The sequence below is a fragment of the Limanda limanda genome, chromosome 7, assembly GCF_963576545.1.
Source record: "Limanda limanda chromosome 7, fLimLim1.1, whole genome shotgun sequence".
NCBI classification, from domain to species: Eukaryota; Metazoa; Chordata; class Actinopteri; order Pleuronectiformes; family Pleuronectidae; genus Limanda; species Limanda limanda.
This window is the reverse complement of record NC_083642.1, coordinates 24,581,226-24,600,391: the sequence shown is the minus strand read 5'-3', so window position 1 is coordinate 24,600,391 and position 19,166 is coordinate 24,581,226. Positions and strand designations below refer to the sequence as shown.

Sequence of the window (19,166 nt, the reverse complement as noted above, 5' to 3'; positions counted from 1 at the left end):
TTATTTTTATCAAGTTAATCTTATGGTACGCAAAGCAAGTGACTTAAGTTATCGAATAAATGCAGTGAAATAAACACAATCTTTCCTGAATTAGTAGTGAAGTACATATATATATATATATGAAGTAGCATTGAACTCAAGTTAAGTTCAAGTACCTCAAATCATTAACAGAAATAAATAAACAAGGGGATTGTGTTTCAGTTGGACCCAGTTTCCGGCCCCAAGGAGGGAGGCACAGTCGTGACTATTTCAGGCTCTAACCTCGGCCAGAGAGCTGAAGACATCCAGAGCTCTGTCAAAGTGGCCGGGGTTCCCTGCAACGTCATCCACAGCCGATATGAAGTCTCCTCAAGGCAAGTCATCCTTACACCTGAACACAATCACTGCTTGTAAAAAGTTTCCATGATTCTTTTTTTCCATAACAAATCTTTATCTTGTAGAATCGTGTGTGAGACAACGAGAAGCAGAGAAGAGAAGAGCGGCCAGGTGTCAGTCAAAGTGAGGGGAGGAGGTATCGGGCTGTCGGCTCAGATCTTCAGCTTCCAGGTGAACGCAGCTGTTAGTGTGTTGACATGGAACTATGTACTTTGCCTTTACATGCACTGTGGTAACCTGGTTACTATAAATCTAAATCTAAATGTCAATCTATCTTTAAACTGATGTAAATCGTCCACACTCTTTAAGTTATCACCCTGCCCTTATTCCTGTTGGACATGACAAGAAAGACATTTTCACAAGCACTTAAAAAACAGAGACAGCTCCAACTTCACAGGCGGCGGTTATCTGATTTCTGCCGTGTCCTCCCCTAAGTGTGGTTCAGTTCCATACTGTATATAGGAACACAGTAATCACTGTTGGGCTTGGACTAAAACACATGGGGGTTTCCTTTGGTCCTGCTGTGCCTCATCTGAATTGTCAGCTTTGAGAATGAATGGATTTAACAGTCTATAAATGTAGCTGTTTAACATCCACATGTGTTTACCCATTAAAAAAAGTGCTCACACGGAAGATTTCTGACCAATCAAGCAAAAGACATCTCCGACAATGCGTTTGTTAATTAGGCTTCAGCTGAAATTGTGCTCTGAGAAATGCAAAAGAACCACTGCAGCACAATGACGTAATAACTCATCTCCTGATTAACACCACAGTAAAAGGGAGGCTTGATTAATTGATTGGCCCAAGTGACAAGCAGATGAATTGTACAAGCTGGCTGTGAGGAAACCCTCTCGTGTTTCCCAGAATGCCCTGGTGACTTATTTATCCTGCCAATAAATCACTCGCTCAGTATCACATTATTGATTATACATTTTCTCTCTCTCTCTCTCTTGTGTATTTTTGCATTCAATCCTTTTTCCCCTCTTCTCCTGTTTCTTGTCCGCCCTTCATCAGGATCCTGTACTGAGCAGCATCTTCCCTGAGAGAGGACCCAAGGCCGGGGGTTCGCTTCTGACCATCAGAGGCCGCAGGCTGAGGACTGGACACCCAAGTGAGGTCAGCGTCCTGATTGGCGGAGTCCCCTGTATGGTGTAAGTGACACTTGTTAATCATAGTAATACAAAAAAAAGGTCTTTATATCCCAGTATAGGTAAAAGTGTAAAAATGTCAAATGTCTTTGTCTCAGGCTGAACATCCGGGAGGATCAGATCAACTGTCTGACGAAAGGCAGCAACAGAACGGGAGAACACAGCGTCACTGTGCGGTTTGGTGGGGCAGAGCGCCACCTAAAGGGTTTGGTGTATCATTACAGCCCCAACCCAAACATCACAACGGCTGCTCCAACAAAAAGCTTTTTCAGGTGCAGTGGTGGAATGTAACTATTTGGATTTAAACAGCCCCCCAAATACTGTAGACAGGCCTACACCCAAATACACTGACTGAGGCAGTATATACATTAATGGAATCTATGGATCACTATTGTCTAATGACTGATCTTTTATTAACCTATGTGACTAGATACTGTAGTTTAGACCAGTATTAATATTAGAACATTTAAGCAGCAAAAACTAAAAAGTTGTTGGACAGCTTTCATGGTGCTGGATTTATCCCGAGCCCAGTATCTTTACTGGTTAAACTGAACCTGTTTGCTGTGCAGGTTAATAAGGCTCCTGTAAGATCACCGTCTCACATAAGAAGATTGAAATGATGAATGAAGCTACTTATACAGTCAGTAATACAGCCGCAGTGGCTGTAAGCTGGGGCATGCCATATCAATACTTATATACATTATACATACATTATTTTATAAATAAATGTATCTGTATAATAATGTATACTATAAAATAGTGGGAGAGCAGTGTTGTTTAAAGTTTTCATGAAGTGTTGTAAAAAACCATGAAATAGAGCTCGGTATAGCCGCTGATTGATCAATCAAATTGATTCGATTCCGATTTACTAGGTCTTGATTCGATTCAATATTGATTTACAACATCAGATCAATCAATTGAAGATTGATTTAATCTGACATTTTTTTGGACCCAGTCCTAACATGAAACTGTCCATCACTCTCCTGCAGTGGAGGCCGAATCATCAGAGTTTCTGGTCAGAACCTGGATGTGGTTCAAGAGCCAAAAATGAGGGTGACTCTAAGTCCTCCTGATACCCTCCCTCCCAGGAGGAGAAGGAGCTTCAGGAGGAGGAAGGAAGGAAGAAAAGATCACCAGGGTCAAGTGAAGAGATGGAAGAGGATCGTCCCGGACACAGACTGCCCTCAGGGTGCACTCTGTCATGTCAAACAGGTATGGAGGTTTAATCCCAGAGAGATACTGTCTATATATATGTCTACTCATCATCTTATTGCGTGGGTTTTAATCATTTTATTCATTCCTCCAGTACGAGTCTCGCTGCACAGTGAACAGCTCCTCTCTCATCTTATGTCCGACCCCAGCAGTGGGACCAGAGGCCAGGAGAGCCAGGGTCAAAGTTCATTTCCTGCTAGACAGCCTCCATTTTGAATTTAGCGCTGTGGGCAAGGAAGCCTTCAGCTATGAGTCTAACCCAGATCTCTACCCGCTGACCCAGACCGACCCCAGCAAACCATATCACCACAAACCTGGCAGCATCATCTCTGTAGAGGTGGGTGCAAATACCTGTTTAAGATGGTTTTTACTTTCTTCTTTAATTTCTAACCTGCCCCAGACTACGAGACGGTCTCTAAGGACATGAGATCATTTAAAGAAACAAGAAATCAGAATGTCAGTGTTGCTGTTATCAGCTCTGAAACCCATAATTAATGCTGGAGATGAACTCATATGCTACAGGGTCCCGAGTCGCTTCTCCTTTTCAATACATGAACAAGTCTTCATCTACATTCACTAAATGTAAACCTTTCAAAAGGAATACACTATCATTGTCCTTTCAACATCTGAAAGGACAATGATGTGAATCCATTTAGTAATTTGTAACCTCAAATACAAGTAGTACGATCTATGTATTACATCCTTTTTTGGAACCTTTAGCTTCTCTTGGACCGAGATGGCAGAAATATAATTATTATTAGTGTCAGACAAAAATAAAAAAAACTGCAGCTATCATAAGTGATTTAATCAGGGGGAAGATAAATACAATTTAAATAATTAGGCCGTATCAGGTGAACTACCCTTCTGCTGCAGTACAGTCCTCGCCTTTGAGTCGCTCTGTTTTTGTTTTTGTATCTTCAAGGGAGAGAACCTGGATCTGGCCATCAACAAGCATGAGGTGGAGGCCCGGATAGGGGAGGGGGTGTGTGCCGTGAAAACCTTGACCCACAACCACTTGTACTGTGAACCACCAGCGCAGCAGCCTTCACTGGCTGCTGGCAAGAAACAGGACGGCATTGACAGCCTGCCTGAGTTCACTGTGAGTAAACACAAGATACATTTGAATCCACAGCACCTTGACATTCGCTACGACGCGACTGCAGCGTGGGTAAGAGGATGGAGAACAAGGATTAAGGAGAAAGTCAGTACAGAGGAACAACAGTGCCTGTGTGCAGACTTCACTGTCTCATGTAACAGATGGGGTAGAGCATGAAGGACCATGACTCAAAAGATTGTTTACAAGCATTTATTTTCTCCTGTTTTCTTGGCTGCACTTCTGCCCCCAAAAATGCAAAATAACAATATTTACACTAAGATCTCAGCAGCACCACACTGGTCACTTGACACAGGGTGGACCATAGGAAGACTAAGTACGCCGAAAATGTCATCTGAGATTATTTCAGCAGTAACAACAACAATGCACCAAAGGTAACATCATTAACTGCTCGATTTCCAAAGAAAATAATAGAGAAGCGCAGCAGCTTTTTCCCAAACAATTACCTAAAGCAGTGTAAAACAGCACGTGAGGGGCAGATGGGAGGAAACATGAATACAGATAACTGTAAATGTAAATAACTAATTGAGGTAAAGAAAATAGTTAACATAATAATTAAATGATACACATTGGAAATAATAACAATATTAGGAAGATAACAATAAAAACATAATATGGAAAAAGGATAATAATAACAATGTGCTTATTTATAACTCTGTTACATCAACAATTTTTTTAATAAAAGCTGTTCTTGTTTGTGTCTTTTGATGACCACACCAATACTTGTCAACATTGTGTTCAAACTCTCTCTGTGATTTCCAGGTGAGAATGGGGAACCTGAACTTCTCACTGGGCAGAGTGCAGTACGACAGCCAGGCCCAGTCCACGTTTCCTCTGGAGGCCCAGGTGGGAGTCGGGGTCGGGGCCTCCATAGTGGCTCTGATTGTGCTCATCATTGTGCTCATATACAGGTAAACACTTACACAGGTATTTCACTGTTAATACCTTTACCAGGCTGTCCTCAACTGCTGTTTGCAAACCTGAAATGTGATTTTCAATTAAGAAGCCGTTTTTTCCTATACCTGTATTTCCTCCCTTATTAACACGGTAATTTTGTTTTTCTTCACTTAAAGAAATACTGCACAATTAAATATATTTTTGTTAACTAAATAGTATGATGATGTTTAAGTAAATACATTAATGCTGATTTTATTTGAAGGTAAAATGACACTTTAAATGTTGTCTGTGGATTGTTGTTGTTTGTCAGGAGAAAGAGCAAACAGGCCATGAGGGACTATAAGAAGGTGCAGATTCAGCTGGAGAACCTAGAGACCAGTGTGAGGGACCGCTGTAAGAAGGAGTTTACAGGTACAATCCAAACCTGTGGTCTTAAATTGAATAAAATAAAATCAGCTCAGTCATTGTCGCAGCAAAAGAACAACGCTTCACTTTCATCCATCTCCATTCTCTTCCCTGCCTCAGATCTGATGACAGAGATAATGGACATGTCCAGTGATTTGGTGGGATCGGGGATTCCCTTCCTGGATTACCGGGTGTATGCCGAACGCATTTTCTTCCCAGGCCACCAGGAGTCACCACTGAGGCGAGATCTGGATGTTCCAGAGAGTCGTAGGCAGACTGTGGAGCAGGGGCTGGTTCAGCTGTCCAACCTGCTCAACAGTAAACTGTTTCTCACCAAGGTCAGCCTCTAGACTTATGTTTCATTCAATAAAGAGTTGGATGAGCTGAAGAATCATTAACAACCACAGTTTGTCAATGTGAAAGATCAGGATCCACATATCAGTATTTTCCTCCTTTTTCTGAGATCGAGGAATATTGACTTTGAATCTTTCAGCCTCCCTTATTATTGTTTACGGATGTTATAACGAAAATGAATTACTTTATTGTTATTCCTTATTTAACTATACGATAGATTTTTAACAAAACACATTTTTGCAATTACTGACATTTAATTTTTCTCATTTCCATTGTCTGTCCAGTTTATTCACACGCTGGAGGTGCAGCGGACGTTTTCCCCCAGGGATCGGGCGTACGTGGCCTCTCTGCTCACTGTCGCCCTGCATGGTAAACTGGAGTACTTCACAGACATCCTGAAGACACTGCTTAACAATCTGGTGGAGCAGTACGTGGCCAAGAACCCCAAACTGATGCTCAGGAGGTGAGGAAGACAATCAGTCCGTCAGCTTTTCATGATATCCTCAGTAGTTCAAATTTATTTCAGTTTTATTTATATAAATTATTTCTAAATTCTATTAGATTGGTGGAATGCCACTTCTTTTCCATCTCATGTCTCTTCTACAGCACAAGCTTGTGAACTATACCAGTGTAATGACCTCCTCACTGACTCCCTTCTCAGAGGAATGCTGCACTGTCAACAACGACATCCTCTTTGTATAAAACTGAAGTTGAGACAGCCCTCAATTGTACTGACACATGGCAGTGGAGTCAAAACAGTGGAATTCTTTTCCCTGAATGTGGTCACAGCATTTTAATTTCATTAGTGGGTAACAGAGCTTCCTCCACCACAAAATGACTTGGTTACATGAGCTCTTCTCCTTTTCAGAACTGAATCTGTTGTTGAGAAGCTCCTGACGAACTGGATGTCCATTTGTCTCTTTACCTTCCTGAGGGTACGTACGTCAGTATTTCAAACCTGACCACAACAACTGTACAACTAGAGAGAGATGGTTTAATAGGAAGAAACTTGAGAGAAGAGACAGAAAAGTATTTGTTTGTGAAATATAAGATATTACATATTATTATCTAGTGACGTCTGGTGACCCACCACTTCTGCAATTGACAGTAAAGCTGTATTATGTGTTTTTGTTTTGTTTTGTATCCACCCATCTATCCATAATGTATACCACTTACCCTTAAATGGTTTTTGGGGCTGGAGCCAAGTGTTTTGTCTTTGTTTGCCGAAGAATTTCCACACAAACCAAGGATAAAATTTGATGCTATTCAAATGACACATCTGTTCAGTCAAAAATAATATTGATGCTGATATCTATAATGTGTCAGAAAAACACTCTACTGACCATAACACAGGTGAACTTCAGCCCATCACTGTCAGAGCAGCATGAGGAGAAACCACATTCATTGAAAATCTCTTGAATCTCTTGAATCTACTTTTGTTGTGTTAGGACATTGTTGACCTTGCATTTTTCTGCTTGACCAGGAATCAGCAGGGGAGTCGTTCTACATGCTGTTCAGAGCGATAAAGCACCAGGTGGACAAGGGACCTGTGGACGCTGTGACAGGAAAAGCCAAGTACACACTGAACGACAACCGGCTGCTACGAGAGGACGTTGAATACCGCACACTGGTTAGTACACACATGTTAACAAGGGTCAGTGTTGGGGAGAGAAGTCCATGTATCCTGCTGGGTTTATCATAAACTGATTAATAGTCATAATCATACAATCAAGGTAACCCATTGTGTATTTTAAACAATTTCCTCATTTGTATTCTATCTATACATCTATCCGTCCATCTGTTTGTCAATCTGGAAATAACTTGACTTGTTTCCAGAAGTGGTGAAATACAATTTATTAAAATTGCATGCAACAGTCATCCCACATTTTTAAAAGTCTAGATTAAGCTGACAAGGTTAATTCAGTCCATGGACACGTGCACACAGCTGGACACTCTGCACCACAGCGTGTGCATCACAGTGAAGCCTCTATATCAGTAACCTCCTTGTGTATCTGTCCAGACGCTAAATGTTGTGATGCCAGCTGCAGCTGACAGTGGAGGCACGCTCACCCAAACGGTCCCTGCCAAAGTCCTGGACTGTGACACCATCACCCAAGTGAAGGAGAAGCTCCTGGAGCAGGCCTGGAAGGGAACCTCCTTCTCCCAGAGGCCACACGTGGAATCGTTACATCTGGGTAAGTCCACTTCATTTTAAGACATCGTGAGCCGTAGATCACACAGAGTGGTTTATCACTTTAGCTTGTGGACTGGTTTAGAGTTTGGTCATGAATATTCAAGCATAGAATATTTAGGCAGTCTTACTTGCTGAGGAAACTCATTAAACTGCAGGAAATACATTTCTGTTGAGACGCAAACAGATCCATCTTTTGATCAAATTACCAGACCTTTCCATGTGCATCTGAATATCTAAATTTGATTCAAAGTTAAAATGTCTGATGAGGTCTTGTGGCATCTGGAGCAACATATGTCATATACTATAAGCATAACTGAATCTGCAATGAAATGCACATTACTTGATGTTGCATCAACATTTGTGTCCCTCCAGAGTGGCGTGCAGGTGTTGCAGGTCACCTGATCCTCTCAGATGAGGACCTGACGTCAGTAGTACAAGGCTCGTGGAAGCGCCTCAATACACTGCAACACTACAAGGTCAGAGCAAGTCACAGAAACACAACAAATACACATACACACATACTTCATCCATTCATGTGCAGGATAACGCTGTTAAAAGTGTCTGTGAAGTGGTGCTTCAGTTTTTTCCTGCTGTATGAAAGTTGTGATACAATGCTGTGTAACGCAGGTCCCTGATGGAGCCACGGTCGCCCTCGTCCCCAGAAACAACAAACATCACCTCCACGACAGCCATGATTACATGCCTGGAGAAAGTACGTCTCATGCACACAAATATATTATTCTGTTTCAGACAACCATTCAGCGAGCCTCATCCACACATATGCTTTTCATCACTTTTCCACAGATTGGCAGAGCAGAATGAAGCTTTTCTTGATTCATGTTGTTAACAGATGTTATTTTACCTCATGATCTTATATTCAAGCCTGCATGCAATCAAAACAAAGTTATTTCTCTTTCTTTTCTGAAGGAAGGGTTCCAACATAAATAAGGCTTTATTATTTCATTCATGCAACTGGTTTTATGGAGTGTTGATCAGTGCAGATCTTCTTGAAAGCATCTTGTATCATGTAGGATGAGATGGTGATCAGCTAAACATAGTCTGAACAGCCAGAGGAGGTCGCTGTTTGACTGTGTTCACACAGAAGCACTGAAAGGGATGTATGGATGAGAGTCAGTTACAAAAGCAGAGCTGAAATCTTTGCATCATTTCAGGCTCAGATGATCCTAGAGATTATAAAACTGAGAATTTATGTTTGCATGTTGAAACAAACCACCTCAGTTTCATGCAAGGGATAGAACTCAATAAGGATTTCACTTCTCCCTTCTCAATTTCAGACATGATTGATTTTGTTTTATTCTCAGCCTGCATGTACATTCAACCAAGCAGAGAAAAATACACTCATGTATCTGTCGTCCTGGCAGAAACCCCTATGCTGGATGACGGGGATGAGGGAGGAGTGAGGCTCTGGCATCTGGTGAAAGCCAACGAGGAGTCCGAGCTGCCCAAACACAGGAGAGGAAGTGTGAGGGAGAGGGGCGGGGAGAGAGCCAAGGCCATCCCCGAGATCTACCTCACACGACTGCTCTCCATGAAGGTAACAGAGATGATGTGAATGGTATCAATCACTCCATTTGAAACGATGTTTCATATCTTAACATAAGTTAACATACATGGTTGATGGTTACATTATTCTAATACGATGACAAAATCACATATATAATGATGTGAATCAGCACAAATGAGAATGTTTTAAAGTCCTTTTCATGTATTCAGATAAAAGATAGATTACACACATTATTAACAGGACATTAAAACATTTTTACTATTGGTTTTCCAATAGTATGACTGATCTTGTACTATACCGACCCTTAATGTTAAGAGTTTTCCATCTTACTGTAAATAGGCCGCACCAGTGTTTTCAATTTACGTCATTTATGATGAGCTTCTTTTATGAAACTAGAGCCGTTTTCTGAAATTAGCTCTGGAAAATGTCCAGACAATGGAGGCTGGACATTCTCCAGAGTTTGCCTTCAACATGTTAAGAAGGCATTAGGATAATCTCTGGTCAGACACACTCACATCCTGAGATGTTTGTATTCTTTTAGTTTCTTTCAGTTTCATGTCTGTTGCATGTCAGGAAGAATTCCTTGAACTCTGACTTTTGTCTTCTCGCATAAAGCCCCTCTGGATAATTTCAAGAGATCATCTGGAGTTCAGTGAATGTATGAAAGCATCTGTGTGTAACTGACAGGGAGTTACTGCACTGTGATGAGCTCCCATTCCTTTAAAGCAATTAATTTTATCTGGTTCAATGGGTCTAAGTAAGACTTTGGGCTATTTAGATACAATTTAGAAGATACAGTGTGAGTTAACATGATTTACGACATATTTGGTATTAATCTTTAATTTACTGTATCTGTTGGCCTAATATATTGCATAAAGATCTTTTTGACTTTTCTTGCAAACTTTTATTTGTGTGGTGTAAACATTACAGTGGTCTACGAAGAAATATGTGCAGGATATTGTACACAAAAAATGGTAGATGAATGACGGAGATATGCCAATTTCAGTGTCAGGTTAAGCTCCAAAAACACTAGATTAATATTTCCCATAATGCAGTTGGACAGTGTCATATATTAGACCCTGCTTGGTAAATGCCCATATTTCTACAACCCACACCACAATCCACTACATAAACCTTAAACCCATATCCATATAACGCTGATGACCTCATCAGGGTAAGATGACAACACAGTGAATCATGAAACTAATTGTCATGTGTAAAATCAGCAGAGTGATCCTTTAGAGAAACCACCTGATCTTTGTTTCACATTTTGTTTATCTCTTGGTCTTCCTCTGCTCTGTCTCAGGGAACGCTGCAGAAGTTTGTGGATGATTTGTTCACTGCGATCCTCAGCACCAGTCGTCCCGTACCTCTGGCTGTCAAATACTTTTTTGACTTGCTGGATGAGCAGGCGCTGCAGAACAACATAACGGACCCAGAGACCATCCACATCTGGAAAACCAACAGGTAAACGGCCCGCAGCAGCAGCAGGTTACCATAAGTAAGGAAGGTACGAGGGGAAGGAGACTCCTGCCAACTTCTGCTGCATGAGAAATGTTATAAACACACACAAGGGTAATTTCACCCAAAGGTTAAAGAACATCTGACTCACACTGAACATATGGACAACAGACAAAACACAAGGTTCGTTCCGCTGTTTCATTTGAGACCAGGTACATTATAGAATGTATGAAATATGTAATGTATTTTTATATATCAGGGGTTCCTGGATCTATCATACGATGCAGTATTAGGGCCAAAATTACAAGAATAAAGTCCAGATTAAATGAGAAATACAATTGCCGGCACCATTTCCTCTTTGAAAAATCGTTTGTCACTGAAGCGCAATGAAACCTGGGATAGATTGTGCTGGGAGGGATCCTGCATATTTGTCCGGCACAATTAAAGGAAATTATTAAATTGTACAGTCTAGTTCCAGCACTGTGACACAATCGGTCTTCAAGGATGCAGCTTCTGTTTGAATACTACACAGATGTAACCCAACCACAGCTTGGCAGTCGGCCACGACCAAACATTCCCTCCTCCAATAAAGAGGCAATTTACTGGTCTTGTGGCTCTTACTGTAGAATAGACAGTTTCCTGCATAATCCTGATAATGTGGTGCTGATGAGCCAGAAGATGAAGTATTTCATATTATTTTTTAAACCTACACTGAAGTATAAGAACAAGATGATACACATTCTTCATTTTTGTCTTAATATGTGTAATGGTATGTTTTGGCTGGAATGACTACTTATACATGCACCCTTTTTCCTGTCTGTCCAAACAGTTTACCTCTGCGTTTCTGGATCAATATCCTTAAGAACCCACAGTTCATCTTTGACGTGCAGACTTCAGACCATGTGGATGCTGTGCTGTCGGTCATTGCCCAAACCTTCATGGATTCTTGCACCATCGCTGACCACAAACTGGGGCGGGTGAGCTGACCAAGCCAAAACACTGTCAATCAATATAATAGAATACTGACTGGAAACACTGGGGATCTGCTATTACATATACAAACCCCCAAAGAGATAATGATACAGTTGTAAATGAATTTGACCATACAACATAAATCACCATAACTCTGTGCAGGGATGGATAAAGGAAGTGATTGGATCATGACATCATTTAGTTAATGGTCATTGATCACAATGTAAATAATGTCTGGTAATAACTATTGTTTAATAATACAAATTGAAATGTATGAATTAATTAGATTACCTGTTCTATGTAATATTCAGAAGACATTTCTCCCTTCATCTCCCTCCCACAGGACTCTCCCATCAACAAGTTGCTGTATGCCAGAGATATCCCACGCTACAAACAGATGGTTGAGAGGTAAGAGTACGGTAGCCAGTGCGCCCCGCTGACCTCAGGCATAAAACAACACCAGGGAGGGGGGGGGGGGGAAGGAGGGAACGAGAACAAGTGCCGAGAACAATCTGTCAGTGCCAGACAGAGTGTAGACTAAGCCTGCAGGGCTCCCATGCATGGATGGTCTAAGAGCAGACTGCTGCACTTACTGCTGTCTGGTACACATTAAATGCTGAATATTACACTAGTGTTGAGGCATCGCTAGACGAGATCTTTAATGTAAGGAATTTGTGGATTTTAAAAGCCAGTTAAGTGACTCGTAACATAAAAACACTTTCATAACACATGTCTTTGTCGTCAGACTGGTGCATGGAAGCGGATAAAGGAATCTAAAGTGGTGAATAAAATCCCACGCACCTTATATCTTGCAATAATAAATAAACGTATGGTGCCATCTTCAGCTTACGTTTTATGCAGCCAGAATCTGCACAGTAGTTACTGTGGTTTAGAGCCTGGGTACCAATGTCTCACAGATAGATGTGCTCAACCAATCGTGTGTCGTTCTCAGCTGTCAGGCATAAGGTTTCACCCGTTTTGCCTTTCTTCACAGCATCAAATAACTTACTGGAATAATAACTTCTAAAGATTCATCAATATGATAAGAAGAACCTAAAATACAGAAATCATCTTTGAGAAAATGTTATTTGACTAGTAGTTTGTCTTTTTAGTTTGTCCCATGTCCAATCTGCTAACATGGAGGATAAGGGATGGTAAACATGATTAGCGATGTCACTGAGTGATTAACTTTTGATCCTCAAAAGTAACTTAAAAATTGACTCTGTCCAGGGCAGCTTTATAGCTGTACATGAAAAATTAACCTCATATATTGCATTATCAATAGTCAGTTGTATTATCAGCACCTCATTTGAACAGTAAAACTGCTACTCTAATCAATATTTTCTATTGAAAATAAGAAATTCTAATCTGCGACGTTATCTATCGCTTGTATTGATAAATCCACTGAGAGTGAGCCACTTCTCTAAAGCTCATTCTGGTGTTATTTTTCCATTTCCGTTGAAATCATGATGTTAGGAAGGTAGTACTCAATGATGCAAAACAGTTAACTCCTCTTAAATAAATTAATACAAAAGTAATGAGTATGCTTTGAAAATTTCGGAGTACCAATATTTACATGAACTTCATCCTTGCTTTTCTTTCTCTCTCTCTCTCTCTCTCTCTCTCTCTCTCTCTCTCTCTCTCTCTCTCTCTCTCTCTCTCTCTCTCTCTCTCTCTCTCTCCCCCCCCCCCCTCCAGGTATTACGCAGACATACGTCAGACCATCTCTGCCAGTGACCAGGAGATGAACTCCGCTCTAGCAGAACTCTCCCATGTATGTTTCTCACTCCTCTTTTCCTCTTTTATGAGAATACATTTTTGAACACACACAAATCATTTCATTTTGTGGATCTTTCCACCTGGTTACCTACCACAACACATTTCTTCACCTCTCTTGTTTTTACTTCCCCAAAACAGAATTACGCTGCTGAGGTCAACTCCCTGGTGGCTTTACACGAGCTGTATAAGTACATCAACAAATACTATGATCAAGTGAGTACAAAAGGGCTGCTGGACAGGGTTAGAGAGCATTTTACTCTAGTCTACATGCAAAAATCATTTAATGCTGATATTGCAGTAGATATACAGTCATTTATTAAATATGTCACTATTTGAGCCAGACTGAATTATAAATAAACATAAAGGGCTGGTATTTGCAAGTTAGCCTGCCTGCTGACATTTAATGATGTGCTGTGTTGATGGGTCAGTCGTTTGCACAAATTCACAATTGATGCTATATAAACAAAATTCAGTCTCCCAACAACTTTGACATGGTGACAATTATTTTGGAGCGTTCTCTGAGTAAACATTAAGTGGTAATTATAATAATGACCAGTCGAGCAGGAGACGACAGCCTTACTACTAATATGATGCCATGTTAGACAGTCCAAGTTTAATAGTAAAAAAAAAATGCTGTTGAGCTCATACATCCTCATTTTCACTTTGAACGTTATAAGAGAAAAAAGGCTTTGACCTTGAGTTTCACTTCCACAGTGACGCAAAGGGTTACCTCCATTGAGATAGTTGCACACTATTACTTTGAAAAATCTAAAAATGCTCGGATTTTCATCCACCTTCTTCTCCCTCCTCTCAGATCATTACAGCGCTAGAAGAGGACCCCACGGCTCAGAAGATGCAGCTTGGCTACAGGCTGCAGCAGATCGCTGCCGCTGTAGAAAACAAAGTCACCGACTTGTGATTCCATGGATTCTTCCTTTAACCTTGAGGAGAGGACAGAGGTGAAACAAGGTTCTGTCTCCTGAAGAGAAAAAGATAGAAGAAAACATTGAGGGCACATATTGTGATTCTGCTGTCATTTCTTACAGACTGACTGTATATGAAGTGAGAAATTATCTGAAGAGGATCACTGACGCTGGCCATGTTTATTACTCCCTACACATTTCCAAAGGAGTTATTAAAAAAGCACAGCTCTGAGGAGAGAAAAAGAAGAAACTGTTAAATGAAACTCATGGAAACAGAAACTTCCTCTGAACTTTGACCCCTCTCCTCGTAAGGATTTCACACGATGACTTTAAACTTAAGGGAGACGGATATCAACAGAGATCTTTCCCCTCTTCCTCTGACTCTATGAATCATGGCGAACATGTTCACAGCAGGCTTATTATTTGAGAGCTGAGGAACGGACGCTGCGGATGGGCTGGATGTGAAAACCCGGGAACGAGGAGGAAAAGGGAAAGAAGGAGTCAAACTTTAACTTAGCTGTGGAACTTTTACCACGTTACGTCTAAAAGTCTTACACAAAGGATGAAACAGATAATGACACTGTCAGAAAGCCTTTTTTTTAATTCTGCTTTAAGCTTCCTTAAATCATTCTATCAAGTCTTACTCTGTGGGGTCACTCAGCTGTTGTTGGACAGTTTGTTGCTTCGTGGAAGTGTTTTCCAGGATACATGTAGTTTTTATTTGTGTCACTAGTTACTGTAATTAACAGATCTGGCCTTGTGTAGTCTGAACTGAAAACCAGAGTTGACCTGCTACATCTAGCTTTCTTCTCATGCTGACCTACTGCTATTGTGAATCTTCTCCTTGTTGATAAAGTTTTTTTTATATGTTTTACCTGAGACAGTTTGGCTGAGCTGCTTGTTCTTCACTCATGAACTGATCCGTCCTGATGGAAACCATGCAATCTTTTACTTTAACAACATGCTGACAAAACCAATCATTTACCACCATAAACGTGAAAAACGATGGATCTTATCACCCACAAAAGACCAAGCCTGACTTATTACGAGATAAATACACAGATAAATAATAATGCACAAAGAAATTGACTCCACATTATTTATTTTATCTTTCTCTGCCACTTAAAGTATGTGTCAGACATAAAAAATAAGACATTAGAGAAGCGTGGGAAATTATTATTTTCTTTCCGATGAATCATAAATCCCGAAGGTTACTGTGAGAAAATAACATTGAATTAAACAACATAAGTTTACAGTTATTTCGTATATATGTGTTTTTATGGTAGATGCTTTTCAGTTGCCATGTCCAATTTATTTAATATAAGTTTGGATGGATCTTTTCATATTTCATTACAACATGTTTTGTTACTGTCTTATCATTCGTTGTACCTTTGGATTTGCGTTTTTTCACGCAGCGACGACTGCAGTGAGCTATCAGCTCCTCCTCGTGGTCACTCACTTTTTTGCAGCTGATTCAGCTCCACGTGTATATTTGGTTTCTAACTGTGACTAAGAGCCATCGATGTAAAGGTCTGGGGGGGTTTTCAGGGTGAAGTAAATGAAGGAAGCATCTGTTAGAGCAGAACTGCTGCGAGATATCTGGTTTTCAACAAACATTTCACACAACAAAAGATGTTCCCTGATTTTGAGCTTTAATTTGTCTTCATGTATTAGGTGTGAGAGCAGATGGCCGATTTTAGCAGTGCTTAATCCTACACAAAATAAAGTCGCTCCTTTTTTCTGAATACCATAAATCAGTCAATGTGGCCAACAAACGAAGGTGCCTGTGTTCCCAGTTTCTCTGCCATTAAAGACTTTTCCTAGTTGTTGTTTTTTCAATTTAATTTATTGTTTATTTATTTTATTGCATATCGTGTTTGTTATCATTTTTCAGACATGGATAAATAATAATAAAACATAAATTGTTCCATGTCCCTCTCTTTCAGATGTTACATCTGCATTCTGTTTTATTTCTTTAAAGCAAAGTAAAAAGTTATCTTTGGACCTCATGGTTTGTTTTTATCTGCCAATCAAGTCAAGTCAAAATCAAAGTTTCAGTGTCGTTTTATATGTTGCATCCCGTTTAGGGGCAGAAGAGGAATATGATTTGTAAAGTTGTACATTAAAAAGAAAGATTGTCAAGATTGTTTGCTGTGCTGACTTCTGATGATTTACCATTTCTCTGTGCTGTAGTAACAAACTCTAGTAACACCCAAGTAATCCTGACTTTACTGATCTCTGACTAATTGATAGGATGAACCTATTAACAACTTAATGTGATGCAATAAAGTCTCCCCAGTGTAAACAGATGTGTGAAGTTACTCTGCTGCTACACTGAGCTGAAAATAATCTGTAGTGTTAATCTGAGAGACGGTGAGCATATGTGATGCTTCTCTGTTTGAGGTGTTATGATACTGGTGCTCCAGACACCTCAAGTACTGGCTTGTCCAGGTTTTCATAAACAACTGCTCACTTGAATCATCTATCCAGGACTTGACCACAGTAAGTAACTCATTGTATCACTGTGCCATTGTCAACTTCTGTTGTCCCTAACTTCCGTTGTGATTGTGTCCGCTATGTCACTTTTGCATCTGTGTAGTCAATTTTGCTTTAGTGTTGTGGCTATGGCAGTTGTGCACTGGCATTACATTAGTGTTGTGGCTATGGCAGTTGTGTTGTGGCTTTTTCATTAGTGTTGTGTCATTTGCAGTTGTGTTGTGTCATTTGCATTAGTGTTGTGGCTATGGCAGTTGTGTTGTGGCTTTTTCAGTAGTTTTGTGGCCTTTGCATTAGTATTGTGTCATTTCCAGCTGTTTTGTGGCATTTGCAGTTGTGCTGTGGCATTTCCATTAGTGTTGTGGCTATGGCAGTTGTGTTGTGGCTTTTACATTCGTGTTTTCAGTTAACGAGCTTGTGTGAGATGTGTTGGCCACCGTAGATTTGCTGACGGAGAGAGTGATATTTTATTATGCTTTGCAACCGGGCTGAAGTTAAGTCTCTTCACAGAAAAATAAACCGCTGCCAAATTACTCAAAACAGACCTCTTTAATAATTCCCACAACAGTAACACACTCACAAGAGGAAAAATAAGACCATCCATGCTATTACATCATGCAGGTAATATCTTGACTTGATGACTTTATGTTCAGATTTTGTATTACTTTTCATAAAAATTCCCTTGCACTCAAATAGCACGTTCGCATTCACTTTACTCCGCGCGTCCTGTGCGGGCTGTTACTCTTAAACCAGGTTCATCCACTCCCGCCCTCCATGGCATTTCATTGGTTGACCAGTGAACAAAACTACACCTGGGATTCTATTGGTTTTTGAATTTTTATAAAATTTGTTTCACAAAAAAATCCAAGAGCAGAGGATAATTCTGAGAGCTGACAAATCAAGAGCACACAGAAAGCAGCTCCAGTGCGGAGAAGGGCTGAAGCTGGAACGCAGGAAATCCATGCGAGCAACAATATATCTGAGTGCAAAAACACAGTGGCTATTTGAGTGCAAGGGCAGGGTTTTGATAATTCAACAAGTAATGCACTTAAACTGAAATACCAAGCGCATGAATAAAGATAGGAAAAAAGGTCCTTACATGCTTAGTGTCAGCCAAATTGTTAAATACTTCCTGTTGTCAGGGAGCCTGACTTGAGAAACTCCTTGTTTGCACATCACCTTTCACAGCAGACTATAAATCTGGACATATAAGCACCTCACACACATCTGGTGTGGGCCTCACACTGAGGTCTGTTGGCTTCTCAAATAATTCACATTCCATGGCCTGTTTTGTCCAGGCACAGCTGTTATTTGTCAGAAACAGAAGACATAAACTGTATCTAAACACATCATCTGCCATCCAGAGTATCAGGTGATCGCTGTGTGTGTGCTTTGGTTGGAGCGTGATGAAATGAAATATAGACACTACTGCAATAGTTTAAAGAGAAATGTGCTGTCTGTGTTCAAGTGTTAAGCTGAGGACAGGCTGAGTCTATGTGTAGAAATTAGCAGCAGCATCATAGCAAATGAATGCAGGTCAGGTTTCAGTCTGTGTGGGGTGAGGGGTCAGACAGGTCAAACCGAAGGTCAGGGTGAGTGTGTGCGTGTGTGTGTACTAAATTAATTTACATAGCTTCTCATTCTACTCTTGTTGCAACTGTATATCTTTGCTGTTCATCAGTCACTTTACCTCCCTTTGTTCTTGGTTTGTTGTTTGAATTTTACCGTTCATTTTCTTATTCTATTTTTTCTAATCTATATTTTATATTTACTTTTGGAGAAGCACTTTGTACCTGCCTTCTTTTACTTGATCATATAGGTCGTAATTGTACTTTGTGAATAGGTTGGCTTGATAATAAATAAATAAAAACATTGCGACAGCAGATATAAAGTTCAGACAATATAGGTTTCATTTGTCCTATTGTTTAAATATATATATATTTATATATATAACATCATGGCCACCGTACAAGTGTACGCCACTTCATCTATAGTGTTGTCTAAGGTCAGGAGAGTTTAAGGGCTCAGATAAGAGCCGGTGATAACATGTCATCTGACAGAGGGCAGTTATTCACTTGAGGTCGAGTTGCCCTTCACACCTCAACACACACACACACACACACACACACACATACACACACGCACACACGCACGCAAACACACACACAAACACACACACACACACACACACACACACACACACACACACACACACACACACACACACACACTCACACACACACATTACCTTCTCACCTCTTATTTCTCTTCCTTCAACATCATCAGTGTTTTATATCTCTCTCTCTCTCTC

The 19,166-nt window shown here is 40.4% G+C and overlaps 1 protein-coding gene across 1 annotated transcript in view; it reads left to right on the top strand.

Annotated features, from left to right (window-relative positions):
• The window catches only part of plxnb1a (plexin b1a), a 30,361-nt gene extending 14,736 nt beyond the window's left edge, over window positions 1–15,625 (top strand). Inside the window, exons 16-38 of the mRNA XM_061074723.1 lie at window positions 202–353; window positions 441–546; window positions 1,390–1,526; window positions 1,622–1,795; window positions 2,513–2,735; window positions 2,830–3,072; window positions 3,658–3,834; window positions 4,612–4,760; window positions 5,057–5,157; window positions 5,272–5,489; window positions 5,790–5,968; window positions 6,374–6,440; window positions 6,989–7,135; window positions 7,526–7,700; window positions 8,072–8,175; window positions 8,327–8,411; window positions 9,082–9,254; window positions 10,531–10,691; window positions 11,515–11,662; window positions 12,001–12,065; window positions 13,356–13,431; window positions 13,575–13,649; window positions 14,251–15,625. Of these exons, the coding sequence (XP_060930706.1) occupies window positions 202–353; window positions 441–546; window positions 1,390–1,526; window positions 1,622–1,795; window positions 2,513–2,735; window positions 2,830–3,072; window positions 3,658–3,834; window positions 4,612–4,760; window positions 5,057–5,157; window positions 5,272–5,489; window positions 5,790–5,968; window positions 6,374–6,440; window positions 6,989–7,135; window positions 7,526–7,700; window positions 8,072–8,175; window positions 8,327–8,411; window positions 9,082–9,254; window positions 10,531–10,691; window positions 11,515–11,662; window positions 12,001–12,065; window positions 13,356–13,431; window positions 13,575–13,649; window positions 14,251–14,355 (3,240 nt within the window). The 3' untranslated portion in view covers window positions 14,356–15,625. The remainder of the gene's footprint in view (window positions 1–201; window positions 354–440; window positions 547–1,389; window positions 1,527–1,621; window positions 1,796–2,512; window positions 2,736–2,829; window positions 3,073–3,657; window positions 3,835–4,611; window positions 4,761–5,056; window positions 5,158–5,271; window positions 5,490–5,789; window positions 5,969–6,373; window positions 6,441–6,988; window positions 7,136–7,525; window positions 7,701–8,071; window positions 8,176–8,326; window positions 8,412–9,081; window positions 9,255–10,530; window positions 10,692–11,514; window positions 11,663–12,000; window positions 12,066–13,355; window positions 13,432–13,574; window positions 13,650–14,250) is intronic.
• The last annotated feature ends 3,541 nt before the right edge of the window (window positions 15,626–19,166 follow it).